We start from the raw sequence: 18,585 nt of genomic DNA on the forward strand, positions 1-18,585 counted from the left end.
GAGGGAAAGGGACAAGAGGGGAAGTTCACATGGGTAGGAGGTAGCAAGGCAGAAAAGTCTTGAACTTTACAGAGTTGCACAAAATTTCCAACTTAAGTGAAAGATGAATAATATGAACAGATCCAAGATGAAATCAAAATCAATAACTGTTGGGAAAATATGTCTTAAGAGAAAATAATGTGGCTGGGTGTGGTGGAGCATGCCTATAATCCCAGAGGCTGGGAGGCTGGGAGGCTGGGGCATGAACATTGCTAGTTCAAAGCCAACCTCAGTAATTTAGGAAGGCCCTGAGCAACTTAGCAAGACCCTGTCTCAAAATAAAATATAAAAAGGGCTGGGGGCCTGAGGATATAGCTCAGTTGATAGAGTGTTTGCCTGGCATGCACAAGGCCCTGAGCTCAATCCCCAGCACCAGGGGTGGGGGTGGGGTGCTGGGGCTATAGCTCAGTTAAGGGCCCTGGGGTAAAATCCTGGTTGAAAAAAAAAAAAAAATCAGGGAATTACAAATATTGTAAAACATATTAAGAATATTAAGAGAGAATAAAAATCCTTAGTTACATCAAACCTGTGTTCTGATCAGTGTTTCTAAAGTTTGGTGCATGAACAACCTATTGTGACTCACCTGAACTGCCTGCTTAAATGCACACCTATGATCCCTAGCCCACAACATCAGTATGTGGACGGAGTGCGTTAAGCTGGCTGGATGATGGATGTGTGTATGTGAGGTAGAAAACTGGTTTGGAAGAGAGCAGGGATACTCCTTGTTTTCACTGGTAACAGGGCAAACAGAAATGGATATTTCTAAAATCTATTCATTTGAAAGTAATTTCCGAATGTAAGAAATGTGTAACTTCAGAACAAGTTGTCAAAAGCACACTTTCCTCTGAAGAGATTAGGAGATTGATTTTTTTTTTTAATTTGGAATTCATCTCTCTTTAAAAAAAGAGGTGGGGGGCAGGGGCCCCCAGCACAGCAGAGGAAGGAGGCAGGATTCAGGTGCAGAAGCTCCACTCAACAGTAAGACTGGGGTGGGAGCGTGGGTGGGAGGGAGATGGGCAAATCTGAGATGAGGCCTGGCTGGGATCCCATGACCAGATGACCCCAGGTTTCACTGACTCCAGCTAGTAGCTTGGTGAGAACAGCACAGGTACTGAGACACACGCATTTGATTTCGTATGTACAGGCCAACAAAGCCCACTGCCTCTGACTGTGCAAGGCCTCAGGTTCCCCACTCTGTGGGTCCTGCGTGTTTCTGACTAAAGGACAAGATAGCTTCAAAGATTATACAACCATGTCCATTTTGCCTCTGTGTAAGAACACATATGCATCCCTTTAAGTCTCACAATTTTTCAATTTTTAGCACTATTTGTTGGTCTTGAGTTACATGTCACGGAGGCCTGTGACTAGCCTGGGCAAGCCAGGCAATGGGAAGCAGCCCAATGGAGATGGAATGAGCTGTGGCATCACCCAAGCCTCATTCTGAGCCTAGATCTGCCACCCACCATAGCAACTTATCCTGCCCAGAGCCTTTGTTTTCCCATCTGCAGCATGGGAAGTGATGCTAAGTGTGGCCATCTCACTGGGGTTTGAAGATTAGAAATAACAAATACCGTATGGGGCTGGGGATGTAGCTCAGTTGGTAGAGTGCTTGCCTCACACGCACAAGGTCCTAGGTTCAATCCCCAGCACCACACACACACACACACACACACACACACACACACACAAAAGAATGTATGGAAGCGTCCCATGAAGAGAAGTGCTCAATGAACTGTGGCTTTGCTATTCCCAAAGGAAGACACCTATCCCAGCAGGTGATGGTCTGATCCTGCCCAAGCCACCTAGGACGGAGCTCAAATTAACAAATGTGTAAGTGAAAATTATTCCAAAAGGCACACTCTGAGGGAGTGAAAGCAGAGTCTGGAGGTTTTCCAAGGGACGAGGAAATACATTTGTTTTCTGGAGGGAAAGAAACCCCAGCTACGCAGTAGGGTGGCTACCCAAGTTCAGATATCACTGAGCACCACCCCTTTCAGCCTAAAGCTGAAGTCTGCCATAGGGGCTCTGTGGCAAAACACCAGCCCACACTCCCACATCTTTCCCGGGGCTTCTTCCAGGCCCAGGATGCAATGCGCAGGCTGTACTGATGACTGCCCTGCAGCTGACACTGACTCTGCTGCTCCCCTGGGGGTTTCCAAAGCTACAATTCTCAGTTGGGGCCAAATCTAAATTGCCTTAGAATAAACCCACTTTCTAGAAAATCTCATTACAGTAAGATGGTATTTTTATGATTGAGTTGAAACACAGCTGTTAAACAATTCTTTTCCAGATGGGAGAAAACTAATATTAGTATGCCCATATTAATTTTTACTAATTTTTATTTTAAATCAAAGTAATATACACACATGTAGTTAAAAATTAAAGACTACTAAAAGCCTTGTAATAGTCTTATTAAAAAAAGACTAAAAATAGTCTTGTAAAAGTCTTGCAATAAAAACCACAGTCCCACTCCAATGTCTATTCCTTCAGAGACAGCTCCCTAGATTTCTAACTAACATCCACATCTTGCTGTTTCTGGATTCACTAGCTTTACACATCATACTAACTTACTATAGAAGCACTGTATTGGCAAAATCCCCAACCTCCCCAAACTGAAATCATTTCTGGTTAAACCAACAGTCAATGTTTGCATTACTATGACAATATAAATATCGTTCACTGCTCAGCCAACAATCTACTATGAAAGTCTGTTATACAACTTTGTTTATCCTGGAGATACTAATTACCTTGATTTTATTTTTCACTTGATTAGTTTTCTATGTACATATTACTATTTTCCCCCTTAAATACTTCAAAGATCTGTCAAAAATCTATTGGTATTTTTCCAAATATTCTCAATTCTATTTACTAACTGATTTGCTTCCTCATTTTGCTAGAATTCATCATTCTACAGAAATTCCTGTAGGGGAGGGGGTACATGTCTCAAAAGTACCTTTCTTTAGACCTTGACAGTTTGGCTGGGTATAGAACCCTAGGTTAAAAATAATTTTCCTGACTAAATTTTGAAGGCATTTCTCCACTATTTTTTTTTTTTTTTTTACAGTTTCTAGTACTATTGTTTAGAAATGCAATCCTATTCAGATTCCTTATCCTTTATAAATGGCATGTTTTCTCTTTGGAATTTTTTAGGATCTTGTAATATTTTCAGTGTTCTCATGTTTCACAATAATATTGCTTGCAGTGAGTCTTTTTCATATACTATGCTGGACCTCTGGAGGGCCGAAGTCATTAGCTTAAGAAAATACTCGAATCTCTAAAATCTGGAATTTTTCCTTACACTTGCTGTCTCCTAACTTCTCTCCTACTTACTATTCTTCTTCTTATTATTATATTATTGTTATCATCACTATTATCACCATTATTTTTATTGAATTCTCTCTCAGTAATTCCTATCAGATGGATACTAAAGCCCTGGGATTAAGCTTCTGATTTTATTTGTTCTCTTTTATTGCCTATGTTTTTGTCTTTATATTCTGCATTCTGACTATTCTAGAATATTTTCCAAGCCTTCTGTTTGAATTAAAAAAAATTTTTTTTAGATGTTGATGAACCTTTATTTTATTCACTTATTTATATGTGGTGCTGAGAATTGAACCCAGTGCCTCACACATGCTAGGCAAGCATTCTACCACTGAGCCACAACCCCAGCCCCTTCTGTTTGAATTTAAATTTTGGCTATAATGTTTTAAATGGTAAAGCGCTCATTCTGACTGCTGTTGTTTTAGTAGTATCCTGTTGTTTGGTGTTTGTGATCTCTCTGTCCAAGGATAGCAAATAGTTGCTTTGAACACCTCTTGCTTCCTGCACTGTCTTTATTTCCACCGGCTTCCTATTTTCTGTGTTTTGTTGCACTCTCTCAGTTACAGACTTCTCTAGTGTCTGGGTATCCAGTCACTGTACAGGAGTAAGAACTAAAAACACAACTGCAAGTGCTCAACACGAAAGGGGCATGATGCCTGGCAGACACTGATGAGATGAAAATGGTGAACTAGATTTTTAATCAGCCTTTTCTATAGGGTGATTCTTTTTTTTTTCTTTCTCCCTAGAAAATAATATTTCAGGCTAGATGCGGTGACACATGCCTATAATCCCAGCGGTTTGGGAGGCTGAGACAGGAGGATCCCGAGTTCAAAGCCAGCCTTAGCAAGAGCGAGGTGCTAAGCAACTCAGTGAGACCTGTCTCTAAATAAAAAATACAAAATAGGGCTGGGGATGGGCTCAGTGGTCGAGTGCCTGAGTTGAATCTCTGGTACTGCCCCTCCCCAAAAAAGGAAAATAATATTTCTTTTTTTTTTTTTTTAAAGAGAGAGAGAGGAGAGAGAGAGAGAGAGAGAATTTTTAATATTTATTTTTTAGTTCTCGGCGGACACAACATCTTTGTTGGTATGTGGTGCTGAGGATCGAACCCGGGCCGCACGCATGCCAGGCGAGCGCGCTACCGCTTGAGCCGCATCCCCAGCCCGGAAAATAATATTTCAATCTTATCTTTGTTAGGGCTCTGCCTAGCAGATACCAGAAGAGAGGCTAAGAACTAAAAACAAACAAATCCCCACTAGCCCAGCGCATTTTTTCCAGCCAATTGCTTCACCTTGACCCATGCTGGAGGTGAGGCTCCTGTGTCTAGAGCCTTAAAAGATAATTCCCTAGTCTCAGGGAGGAGAGGAGGACAGGTGGTCAGCTGGATGCACAGGGTGGGGAGCAGCTTGAAGGATGGAAACGTCCCTTGAGCAGACTTTCACAGATCTCTTGGGCTCACCTGTTTGGGTACCAACACCTCTAATGCCCGAACTTTCCACCAGTCCCTAGGAGCACAGTGGCTCACTTTTTATCAAGGGCTCTTTCAGAAAAAGTTAGCCTTGGGCATCTTCAGTGCCACTAACTCTTCTCCCACTCTTCTGACTGCCTTTCATTTCCCAGAACCTGCTGAGCTTTCTACTCCAGTTGAGTCTCTTTCGGGTTCCTTTGTCTTATGCACATTCACTTTTAAAAAAATCTTTTTGTTACTAATTTAGTGGGGCTGAGGGAGACAATGGAGATAAATACAGGGCTCCCACCTTTAATAATTTTTAATCAGTTGACACTATGGCACATAAAGATAAAATAATTTGTATGTACTAGGGCACTCAGCAGGTTAAGAGGAGAATCTGGTTAAAAAAAAATCCAGATCTCCAGATTCACAATACATGACATTTACCATGTACCTAGAATAAGAATTGACGGATACCAGGCTGAAAAACGATTTAAAAATTATAAACTACAGGTCTCAAATCTTAATTTTGTGGATGGTCAAGAAATGAACCACCAAACCCTGAATTATTAAATCCACTTACAATACTGTACCTTTAAGTTTAATTATAAGCAAAAATATCATTAATGTCTGTGTCCCTTTATGATGCTTAACTTTTGCAATAAGTGCCAAATAATGTTGTTTTAAATCACCAAAAGTCGTTTTTGTTTGTTTCTAATCTGATAATAAGTGAAGATTAAGATCTCTATAAAACAAATCAAAAATAGCTACATGATGACTTTGTTGCAATCAAAAACAGTAATAGTTTGAAAAACCTACAGGCTTCCAATTATCATCTGTGCAATAAGACTTCTAATAAGATGAACTGGAGCACACTAAGAAACAATGGATAATAGGAAACGCCCACACACTGGTTATTAACATGCAATCTCTCTTGGTTTTCAAACATGGGCACTGAGCTTGGCTTTCTGAAGTTGTCTTAACTTTGAAATTGGTAAAGCAACAGTTAATCTTTTTCCTCCCTTTCTCTAAGACTAAAAGAATCCGCAGAGCGCACAGACCAGGCCGGGGATCGCATTACCTTTGGGGGTGGGGAAGAAGGCAGAGGGAGGGGAGGGCAGAGAGAAGGCTGGAAGGAAAGAAAACGATGGCTAACCCTCTCTGCAGTGCAAAACCCAGCAGGGACTCGGGGTGCTCTGAGGAGTCCATGTTTATCCAAGTTATCTCTGGGCAGCTGAGCTGGGCTGTGAAGTACTGGATGCCTTGGTATCCCACCCTCTCAGTGGCCTGTGGTTGTGCTGGGGAGAGCAAAGTTCTTGGTAATTATTTACCAAAGCTTGGAACCCTAGAAATGAAACACTAAAGAAGAGCTTATGTTTGCTTCTTCAAAATGTCCAGCACCCATCTGTTTTGTTGTCGGGGTTTTAAACACACACACAAAACACATGGAATCAGATTTCCTCCCTGCACTTGTTAGAAATCCCTGCTCTCCTAGAGAAGCCATGGCATCTCTGAAGTCAGACAGCACTGCAATTGCTTCTTCCTTAAAGCAACAGATTCTGCAAGTCCATCCAGAACTACTATGACCTGACTGGGGATAGAAGGGCCACCTACTGCTGGCTGTGGAGAGACTGTCCAGAGGTCTTTGCTGAGGGCAGGAGGAGGGCCAGGTTGGGGGTCCTGTGTCCCCTTGAGAAGAAAAGTACAAAACAGAGCTTTGGTGCAAAGCCACCAGGGCAGGAGCCACCCTCTGATTTGATACCCTTCCTACAACTGCTATAGAAGTTCTACGCCCTACAGCAACTCCCAAAGCAGACTTAACCTCAAAGTTACATTCACAGATCCCTAGTGTGATGCTTTATTTTGTGTATCAACTGGATGGCATGATGGCTGGATATCAGCTTAAACCTTAGTTCTGGGTGTGTCTGGGAGGGTGCGTTGAGAAGAGGCCAGCATTTGCATGGGTGGGCTGCGAGAGGGGGCCCTGCTGCGGTGTGGGCAGACCTCCCTTCCTCGGCCTGGCTGCCTGAGAGGGGACATCCACCCGCCTGGCCCTTGAGACTCCCTGGAATCCATGCCACTGCCTTGGGCTCTCAGCCTCCCCACTGCACTATGACCAGCTCTCCTGGATCCCCAGCTTGCAGGTGGCAGCAGTAGGATTCTCTCATTGTCTCCAGAGTCAATACCTTGAAACCTCTCCAGAGATGAAGGCTGTGGTTACCTACCTGTCCTCTTGCCCCACCCTAAACTCCTCCCATGACCTGGCCCTGCTAAGGCCATATAAAAGTCAGACCCTCGTGGTGGCCTGCCACCATTTTGCTCCTGAAGGTGTGCCCCTCCAGTGCTCCATAAAGCATGGCTGCTCCATGAGGTCTGCCTTTCTTTTTTCTTTTTGTATTCTCTTTCGTGTGCTTTCATTTAGTTCCCTGACAGGGAAATGGGATGTTTTAGGGGTTCTTTTTGCCCCTCCCCATTCCAACAAGCCTCCAGTTTTTTCTCTCTCCATGAGATAAAAACTAGTTTGAGCCAACTTTCTGCCATTTTGTTCCTGCATGCAATGCCGGCCTCCTCACTCCTCCGAGAGGGAAGACCCCTCCCAGGCTCTCCCAGAGGTACTCTGCCCCAGACCCTCCCCTTCTGGCCCACCTGGACCCCAGGAGTCCCCTACCATCGAGACTGGAGAGAAGACGTTCTCTCACTCTCCCGTGGAACTCTCCGCTGATGGAAGACTAGCAGGGGACGCCCTGATCGCCACCACCACCCCGGTCAGACCTCTCCAGCACGGGAGCTACCCAGTCCCTTCCACAGACTCCCCCTTAGCTTGCCTTATTGCTCATCCAAAACCCTGGGTTCCTCTACTAATATGGCCACAATCTAAATCAGACAACCTAAGTCCATGGCCCGAATTAGGAATTTGTGACGTTTGATCCCCAAATCCTCCAAGATTTGACAATTTCCTCCAACAAAATGGCAAATGGCCTGAGGCTTCCTACCTCCAAGCTTTTTTAAAACCTCTGCTCAAAGCCCTCATTATGCCACATGATGACTTTGTTCTGCTCTACAATTAATTATCACCTCATTCTGTTCCGTGAGTCCCCTAGAACTTGCCCTAAGATCTGGTCTTACCCTTGGGTGTTCAACGCACACATTGTCCCAGAACAGAGACTACAGTCCCCAGCCCCTCTTGCAGCAAGGCACTACCAGGGGACTAGGTTCTTGCCATCCGCAAGTGAACAGAAGTGATGTCTATGATTCTCGGTCAGGTTCATAAAAGGAATGGGCATGTGCTCCCTCCTCTTTGCATGTCCCCTGCCTACAAGGGGCCTGATAGCCAGGATGGCCAATATGGATGGATCCAGAGGTTGAAGTCATGTCTTAAAAGAGTGATAGGATGGAAGGTGTCTGACCTGTGGAGCCACTGAGCCCACTCGGGACGGCTAATGACAGCCTGGCACAGGAGAGACAAACAAGCACCTCCCTGTTCAAATCACTGGAATTTGGGGTCTATTATGACAACCATTTAGACCTTATGGTAATAGCAGTAAAAAAAAAAGAACCAGTTCTGGGGCTGGAGTTATAGCTCAGTGGTAGAGCGCTTGCCTTGTACGCATGAGGCCCTGGGTTCAATTCTCAGCACCACATAAAAATAAATAAATAAAAATGAAGATATTGTGTCCATCTACAACTAAAATATATATATATTAAAAAAACCTCAGTTCTAATTTACATGAATCTAAGAATTCTCCAAATCAAGTTTATTTTCTACCTCTAGTAAAAATTGTTAATTGGAGTTTTTGAAATGGTCCTGTCACTTTTAGAAAATGAGAAACTGTGGGGCTGGGCTGGGGCTCAGCGGGAGAACACTCACCTGGCACATGCGAGGCCCTGGGTTCAATACTCAGCACCACATAAAAATAAACAAACAAAATAAAGGTATTGTGTCCAACTATTAAAAAAGAAAGAAAGAAAGAAAAGAAAATGAGAAACTGGTCTAAATAATCCCTGTGAAATGCAGTGTCTAGCTCCTAACAAACACTCATCTACCAATCTACTTCCACTGACCATTATTACTCACTGTAAGCTGGTATTGGTGTAAGGAAGATAAAAATCCAAGTGTTCCTCATTGGGCTGGGGACATAGCTCAGTTGGTAGAGTGCATGCACAAGGCTCTGGTTTAATCCCCAGCACCACAAAAAAAAAAAAAAAAAAAAAAAAAAAAAATTCCGTGTGTTCTTCATGTACCTATGAAGAGCCTGTAGCAACAAGACAGTATACAGACCAATTAAAAAATAGGCAAAATATCTGAGTTGATATATAATGAAAGAAGTAATATAAATGGCTAAATAGCACATGAAAATTTGTTCAGCATGGACATTCAAGAAATGGAACCTAAAGAGGAAGGGATAAGGAGGGAGGAGGGGAGGGAAAGGAGAGGAACAAGACTGACCACACTGTCAAGTGCATGTACAAATATGTCACGTTAGATCCCACCATCATGTATAATTATAATGTGCCAATAAAAGAGGGATGAATAAATAACAAATGACATTTGTCCTGTGCTATTACCCTTTCAATCATTTAAACATACACAGACTGTAATTACATAATTATTGTTTGTTAAAATGTGGGTGCTTAGTTTTTATGATGTTAAACTGGATCCAAAAAGGATGACATGCCATGGAAATGGACTTGTTATCTATCGATTAGCACAGTGTAAGTAAAATGACTTCTATCCAATTAAAAAGAAAGCAAGAGGGAGAAAGACAAAGAGAGGAGAGAGAGAAACGGAAACCAGGGCCCTAGAAAGAGTGGAAACTACTGTCATAAAGAGATCTACGATTTCATATCTATTCCAAAGGCAGTAATAAAAACAACAGATATAACCCAGTGCTGTCAAAGCTGTAGAGAAATAGGAAGGCTCATGCCTTGCTGGTGGGAATGCACAGTTACTTTCAGAAAGAACACACTTTTTTCTTTTTGTGGTACTGGGGGATTGAACCCAGAAGTACTTCACCACTGAGCCACATGCCCAGCTCTTTCTATTTTTAGTTTTGAAACAGGGTCTCCCTAAGTTTTCCAGGCTGGCCTTGAACTTGTAAACCTCCTGCCTGGTACCTCCTACCAGGTACTCCCCCAGAGTAACTGGTATTACTGGCATACATACCACTGCCCCGGGTGAAATATGCACTTTCTTAAAAAGTCAAACATGGGCTGGGGTTGTACTCAGTGGTAGATTGGTCACCTTGCATGTGGAAGGCACTGGGTTTGATCCTCAGCACTACATAAAAATAACATAAAGGTATTGTGTCCATCTACAACTAAAAAAAAATATTTAAAAAAAAAGTTAAACATAAAACTTACTGTAACACCCATAATTCAATTCCTAAGAATCGCACCAGGAGAAATGAAAACACATATCCACATGAAGACATACATAAATGCTCACACAGCAGTATTCATAATGGCCCCAAACTAGAAACAGTCCAAATGCCCATCAACTGGTGAATAAATAAACAAAATGCACATCTGAACAATGGAATAATATTCAACAATAAAAAGAAATGAGGCACTATGTATGCTACAATACAGACAGACCTCAAAAACATACTAAGAGAGAAAAAAACTAGTCACAAAAGACTACATAGTGCATAAAACTCCATTCATACAATAATGCACAGAAGACAATTCTATAGACAGCAAGAAAATTAGTGTTACCACACTCATACATTGCTGGTGGGACTGCAGATTGGTGCAACCAATCCAGAAAGCAGTATGGAATTCCTTGGAAAACTGGGAATGGAACCACCATTTGACACAGCTATCCCACTCCTCCGTCTATACCCAAAGGACTTAAAAACAGCACACTATAGGGATGCAGCCACATCAATGTTTATAGCAGCACAATTCACAATAGCTAAACTGTGGAACCAACCTAGATGCCCTTCAGTGATGAATGAATAAAGAAAATTTGGTATATATACACAATGGAATATTATTCAGCATTAAAAAAGAATAAAATCATGGCATTTGCAGTTAAATGGATGGAGTTAGAGAAGATAATGCTAAGTGAAGTTAGCCAATCCCAAAAAACCAAATGCCAAATGTTTTCTCTGATATAAAGAGGCTGACTCATAGTGGGGATGGGGAGTGGAGCATGGAAGGATTAGAGAACTCTAGATAGAGCAAAGTGGAGGGAGAGGAAGTGAGGGGTCAAGGGAGCAGGAAAGATAGTGGAATGAGATGGATATCATTACCCTGAGTACATGTATGAAGACATGAATGATGTGACTCTACTTTGTATACAACCATACACATGAAATATTGTGCTCTACATGTGTAATATGAATTGAATAGCATTCTGTCATATATAACAAACTAGAATGAATTTAAAAAATCAGTATTGCCTGGGGCTGAGGGTGGGAGCAGGACTAACTGTGGTGGGGCAGAAGGGATTCTTTGAGGATGATGGAAATGCTCTAAAAGCGGAGTTTGGTTAAGGTGCACGCTTTACACACTTACTAGAGACCACTGAATTACACATTAAAATGGTAAATTTTCTGGCATGCAAATTAGATATCAGTAAAACTGCTAATAAAAAAGGGAAAATAGCAATGTGTATTATGATTCTGATATCCTTTTATGATGTCACACAAAGGAGTAGAGATGCTCCAAGTCACCTGCTCAGTCAGTGCCAGGCCAGGCCGTTCGTGCTGCCGGTGCTTTGTGTACTCAGACACGTTCTGACAAAAGCCATGTTGCATTCCCCACCAACCCTGACGCTCCCAACACCCAACCAACAGATTCCCACTGCGGAGTGTGTGTGAGGGAGGGCTGCCTGAGGACGGGGTGCTCCAGAGCTAGAGAGGGAGAGAAACCTCGGGCTGGGTACAGCACAGCCCTCTGGCTGGGCAGCATGGCACACAGCTACTGGAATCCCAGGCTGAGGTGGGAGGACCACAAACTTAAGGCCAGCCTCGGCAACTCAGTGAGACCCTGTCTCAAAGTAAAATGAGATTTTTAAAAAGGGCCTGGATGCAGGTTAGTGTAGGGCATTTACCTGGCATATACGAGACCCTGGGTTCAATCCCCAGGATCCCCTCACACATGCACACAAATGATGCCTGAGAAAGCCAGTCATTTGGCACAGATGAGGCTGGAATGCATGAACCACCCCTCTCATTCACAGGAAGCATGTGGACACTCTCCGGGGGCACCTGCAGCCTTCACAAAGGCACCGAGGGATGCCCCTTTGAGCATTCCAAATATGCACACCCTGTGAACAGCACAGTCCCAACTGTTACATCTCTACTGGAAACCAGGTGTCATAGGAACTAGCTGGGGATCAAAATATTTAGAATATTTAAGAGCTGTTGCAGGAAAGTTTCTAGGTAGTAAATATTATGCTTACAAAGTGCTGAGAAGGAAAAGCAATCAATTAAATATTGGGATTATTAACAATAAATATTTCATGAATCATAAGGTTACAATAAACAAAGGGGTTGTAAAAATGAACCCACGGATAGTTCTCAATATTGTCCAGCCTTCTCCTTTCCGTTTTCTCATTAGACCTCCAAAACAACTCAGGGGAAGTAGAAGGGAATGACTCTTATCTCCATAAAGCAGCAGTGGCTGAAGCCCACCAAAACAGTTACACTGGGCAGGAGGGGTAGGAGAAGCTGAGAGCCCCCAGTGCCTAAAACATGCCCAGGATAACATGCTCGTACCAGGATGTCTGGACAACAGAAATCACACTGTAAGGAGCACTCTGAGAAGCAAGCACCCAGAGAGCATGAGCTAACTTGGACAGCAGACAACCCACCTGCCACCTTATCCTTCTGCCCCTTCTGCAAGTAGCAGAAGGTAGCTGGCGATAAGGTGACAGTCAGGTCCTGCAGACTGCAGGGAGCCTATATAAGCCCTCACAGAAGCACAGCTCCTGGAGGGAGAGAGGCACTCTGGGAAGCAAGGCTCAGAGACCCCCTGAGGCCTGCTACCACTGCAGGAGCACTCTCCCCCAGCGCTAGACCTAAGGGAGGGGAAGAAATACCCAAGGAGGCCACGCACTCTCCTGGCACTCTCCTGGCCACATCGGCTGCTCTGCTGTCACTGCGAAACCCACAGCCACTCTGTTTTGAGCTACCTGCCTCCGATCATCAATCATCCGAGAGACCACTTTGGTGGCCAAGAGACCAAGAGACGTGCACAGTTGGTGGATCTGAGGGACTTCTGGCTGGGAGGAATGGGAGAGTCCACTCTGTGAGTACTAAGAGTGTGTTCAGCCTAACTGCATGTGAAACGCTCCTGGCTCAGGTGAGTTCCTCTGACAGCGCTGAGACACACTAGGATAGAATCAGAGATAGTTGCAGAGTAAAGAAAAGCAGAGCTGGGCACTGTGGAGCCAGCAACTCAGGAGGCTGAGGCAGGAGGATCCCGAGTTTGAGGCTAGCCCGGGCAACTTAGCAAGAGGCTGTCACAAAGTAAAAAATAAAAAAGGCTGGGGATATGACTCGGTGGTAAAGCACCCCCTGGGTTCTGTCCCTAGTACTGTGGGGAAAAAAAAAAAAAAACACCCAAACCCACAAAAGGAAAGTGGATCTCTCTCTTCACTCTTGGACTCACTGCCTGGGGTACTGTACAAATCCTTGGCTCCTCATCACAGACTTGGGAATGGAGATAAAAACAGCAAAAGAAAAGGAACCCAGCTTCCTGGCCTAGGGATGTGCAGTCTTTGGGGGGGGCGGGGGATGATGCAGCACAGAGATGACGCAGGTGGGAAACACTCGATCTTAAAATGTGTGTGTGGTCAGGGGCCAGAAGAAGACGGTGCTTCTATCCAGCCTTCTCCTTTCCACTTTCTCACTGATCTCCAAAACAAGTCAGGGGAATAGAAGGGAATGACTCTTATCTGCGAGGTTGTCAGGAAGGGCTTCCTGGGACAGGAGCAGTGCTATGACTTCAATGTGTCCCCCAAAAGGTAGTGGTAGAAACTTAACCCCTGGCGCAACAGTGTTGGGAGGCGGGGCCTCGCGGGAAGCGCTGAAGTCCTGAGGGCTCCACCCTCACGGATGAGAAAGGGCATGAGAAAGGGCACCAGGCGCTCAGCTCCATCTCGCTCTGTCCACACTCTCCCTTTTGCCTTGGGGTGATATAGCAAGAAGCCCTCACCAGAGGCCGGGCCTTGGGTTTTAGACTTCCTAGATTCCAGAACCATGAGCCAAAATAACCTCCTGTTCATTATAAATCATCCCATCCGTGGTATTTTGTTAGAGCAACTCAAAACAGACAAACAGTAAAGCAGAAATATGCAAGTCTTTCTTTTTACCATTTTCCTTTCAGAATTTAGAAATCAATTAAGGGCATACAAGTGACACATACATGTATACACAAGCTGAGCTGATTTTCCACAAAGGTCCAAAGGCAATTGAATGGGAAAAAGGTTAGTTTTTTTAACAAATGGTGCTCAGACATTGGATATCCACATGCAAAATGATGACTCTGAATCAACACTTCGTATAATATGTAAAATTTAATGCAAAATGGATTATAAGCCCAGAAGTCAAATAAAAACTTATAATACTTATAGAAACTTAAGAAAAAGAGGTGGGACGGCACACACCTGAAACCCCAGAGGCTGAGGCAGGAGGCTCATAAGTTTGAGACAAGCCTGGGCAAGTTAGTATGACCTTGTCTCAAAAAAAAAAAAAAGACTGGGGACGTAGCTCGATAGTAAAGTGCCCTTGGTTTCAATCCCCAGTGAAGGAAGGAAGGAAGGAAGGAAGGAGGGAGAAAGGAAATTGATAAATTGTACTTCTTTAAAATTCTAAAGTTCTGCTCTTCTAAAAACACTGTTAAAAGAATGAAAAGGCAAATCACATAGTGGGAGAAAATAACCTGGCAAGAATGTCAGCAAATGATGTGAACACAAAGCGGCACAAATTGCTGATGGGAAGACAAAAGGAGAATATATACTCACTCTGTAGAACTCTGCAGTTTGTTATCACATGACCTAGCAATTCCATTCTATTTACCTAAAACAAACGAAAATTATGTTGACACATGAAACTTGTATGTGGATATTTATAGTGGGTTTATTCATGATAAAAAAAACTGGAAACAATTTAAATGTATTTCAGTGGGTGAACGAGTAACTATATTGTGGCACATCCATACAATGAACACTACTCAGCAATGAAAAGGAATGGACCACTGATTACATACAACAAGGATGACTTATAAATGCATTCTGGCTCAAAAGATGACATACTTTATAATATTATTCATATGGTATTCTGTAATGGGCAAAATTCTAAGAACCAGAAACTGGGCAGCAGTTGCTGTGGTTAGAAGGATGGGTTGACAACAAAAGGATGAAGAAAACATAGAGGTCATGGAAAGGTTCTATGATTTGTCTGGTAGCTAGTTACGTAACTGTATTCATTGTCAAAATGGGTAAATTATACTGTGCATAAATTCAGTGAACTAAAAGGCAAGACAATGGAAATCAAATTATTGAGCCTGAGCATAAGGGACCTATAGAACACTACCAAATGGATCAATATTTGTATTAAGGGAGTCCCACAAGGAGAAGAGACAAAGGGAATATTTGAAGAAATAATGGCCAAAGACTTCCCAAATTTGATGAAAGACATGAATATAAATGCCGCAGTCTGGCTGGGCACAAAATAACCGGGCAGCCAAGAGGCACTTGGAGGTTCAAACAGGAACTACTTTATTACCCTCACCCCCACCCCCCACCCCCTAGCACTCCACACGCTCTTCCTGGGAACTCTCCCAGCCTCCCCGAGGCCCAGAGAGAACTCGAGAACTCAAAAGTAGAGGGCGCCCAAGGCAGCAGGGGTCTATATACAACTGAATACACAGCCTGTTTCAATCCAGCATCGTCCAGTCACAGCAATTATACACAGCTTAACTTAATTATCATCATCTTAATGGCTCGCTGGCGTCACCTCTCAACCACTCCTTCTGGCAATGCCAGGCGCCATCCCGACGGGCTGTGGCTCTCAACGTATAAATATCCAAGAAGCTCAATGAATGCCAAGTAGGATGAATAGAGACCCACACTGAGATGCACTCTAATCAAATCATCAAACACCAAAGACAAACAGAAAATCTTGAAAGCAGTAGAAGAAACACTGTGTCACATAGAAGGGATTCTCAGTAAGATCAGGAGTGGACTTCTCATCATAAACTCGGAGGCCAGAAGCCAGTGGGCTAAAATGTTCAAAGTGCTAAAGAAAAAAACAATCAAACAAGATTCTGTGTCTGCAAAAATATCCTTCAAAAATGAGGAGGAAGCTGGGTGCAGTGGTGTATGCCTATAATCCCAGCAATATGGGAGGCCGAGGATTATGAGTTCAAAGCCAGCCTCAGCAGATTAGCAGCTCAGTAAGACCCTGCCTCTAAATAAAATAGGGCTGGGGATGTGGCTCAGTAGTGAGTGCCCCTGAGTTCAATCCCTAGTACCCACCCCCCCCAAAAAAAAATAGAAAGAAAATTATTGGTTCATGCTTTGGACATGCAATGAATAAAGATATAATTTTTTATAACAACAACAAAAGAGTGGAGAGAAGAAGCAGGGCCTTTGAATGTTCTTGAGGTACAACTGATATAGATTCAATTAAGAGAGTTTAACAATATAATGTTAACTGTAACTCCATGTATCTTCTTTTTGTTTTTTGAGATGAGTTCTTACTATGTTGCCCAGGGTAGTCTCAGATTCCTGGGCTCAAGTGATCCTCCTGCCTTAGCCTCCTGCATTGCTGAAAGTAACATGTATGTGCCACCACACCTAGCTATCACCACGTGTCTTGGCCCATTTTGTGCTACTATAATAGAATAGTAGAAACTGGTTAATTTATAAAGAAATTTATTTCTCATAGTTCTGGAGGGTAGGAAGTCCAAGATCAAGGAATCAGCATCTGGCAGGAGCCTTCTTGCAGCCCCAACTATGGTGAAAGGGCAAAGAGAGGGAGAGGGAGAAGGACAGAGAGATAATGATAGGAAGAGAGAGTGTGACAAAGGAAGAAAAAAGGGTGCCAAACTTGTCCTTTTATAAGGAACCCATTCCCATGACAATGGCAGTAATCCATTCATAAGGACAGTGCCCCCATGACCCAAACATGCTCCTTAGGCCATACCTTCCAATACTAACATTGGGATCCAGTTTCAACACCAGAACTTGGATTTAGCAGATTTGTCAAAAATCTGCTAAAAAGCCAGGCTTGGTGGTGCACACTTATAATCCTAATGACTCAGGAGGCTGAGGCAGGATGATTACAAGTTCAGAGCCAGTCTGAACAATAGCAAGACTGTATTTCAAAAATAAAATACAGGGGCTGGAGAGGTGGTTCATTGGTAGAGCGCTTGCCTAGCATGAGTGAGTACTGGGTTCAATCCTCAGCACCACATATAAATAAATAAAAATGAAGGTCCATTGACAACTAAAAAATATAAATAAATAAATAAAGCAAGCAAGCAAGCAAGCAAGCAAGCGCAAAGGGTGTACCCCTGGGCTCAATCCCCAGTACCCAAAAGAAAAAAATCTGGTGAATACATATGTGAGGGTCTCTTTCCAGACTCTCCATCCATTCCATCGATATATTTTTGGAGCTAATACCACATTATTTTTTAATATGTATTTTTTTAGTTGTAGGTGGACACAATACCTTTATTTTATTTTTATGTGGTGCTGAGGATTAAACCCAGTGCCTCAGGTGTGCCAGGCAAGCGCTCTACAGGTGAGCCACAACCCCAGCCCAATACCACATTACCTGCAGTCAGACAATGTAAACCTTCCAGCATTATTTTTAAAAGCTATTTTGACTAGTTTAGCTCCTCTACATCTGCACATTAATTTTAGATTCAGCTGATTTGTTTCTACTAACCACCAGATGTGATTCTGATTGAGATTATGTTGACTGTATAAAGTAATTAGAGAGGGACTGATATCAGGGGTTGTCCAATCCAGTAACTTCAATTTTCTAATTGCTTAATATTTTGAAGTCTTCAACTCAAAGGGCATGTGAATCTGTTGCCAGATTTATCCTTAAGTATTTCTCATGCTACTTCTATTTCAATTTCCAATTGTTACTAATATATACAAATAGAACTACTTTTTCTATGTTGAATTTACATCCCATAACTTTCCAAATTCTCTTATTATTTGTATAAATTGAGCGTCCCTAATCCAAAAAACTGAAATGCTCCAAAATCTAAAACCATTTGAGATAAATATCACTGTTCAAATAATTTCAGATTTGGGGATATTTTGGATTTCAAATTTTTGGATTAGGAATGCTGAACTAGTAAAGGCTGTACAAATATTCCAAAATCTCAAAAAATCTGAAATCGGAAACTCTTCTGGTCCCAAGCATTTCAGATAAGGGAAACAACCTGTGGTAACTTCTTCTTTTTTTTTTTAATATTTATTTTCTAGTTTTTTGGGGACACAACATCTTTATGTTATTTTTATGTGGTGCTGAGGATCGAACCCAGCGCCCCGTGCATGCCAGGCGAGCGCGCTACCACTTGAGCCACATCCCCAGCCCCTGTGGTAACTTCTTTGTAGATTCTATCAGGCCTTTTTACATAGGCAATCATGTCATCTGTGTATGAAGATAATATTTTTTCCCTTCTAATACTGGGCTTACTGGGCTCACTAGACCCTCTAGCACACGGCTGCTCAAAACTGGTGAGGGCTGGCATCCTTGCCAGTGCCTGAACCCAGGTGCTGGGAAAACCTCCAGTCTTCTATCACT

At 42.9% G+C, this 18,585-nt stretch overlaps 1 protein-coding gene across 2 annotated transcripts in view; it reads right to left on the bottom strand.

The window, feature by feature from the left end:
* Window positions 1–18,585, bottom strand: part of ABL1 (ABL proto-oncogene 1, non-receptor tyrosine kinase) — a 136,714-nt gene that overhangs the window by 43,755 nt on the left and 74,374 nt on the right. Inside the window, exon 2 of one of the 2 annotated variants that reach the window (XM_081280047.1) lies at window positions 14,781–14,835. The exons of the other annotated variant lie outside the window; for it this stretch is intronic. Coding sequence (XP_081136173.1) covers window positions 14,781–14,835 — 55 coding nt within the window. The remainder of the gene's footprint in view (window positions 1–14,780; window positions 14,836–18,585) is intronic. 2 annotated transcript variants of the gene reach the window in all.

Source organism: Spermophilus citellus, assembly GCF_964194105.1.
Source record: "Spermophilus citellus genome assembly, chromosome: 2".
NCBI lineage: Eukaryota > Metazoa > Chordata > Mammalia > Rodentia > Sciuridae > Spermophilus > Spermophilus citellus.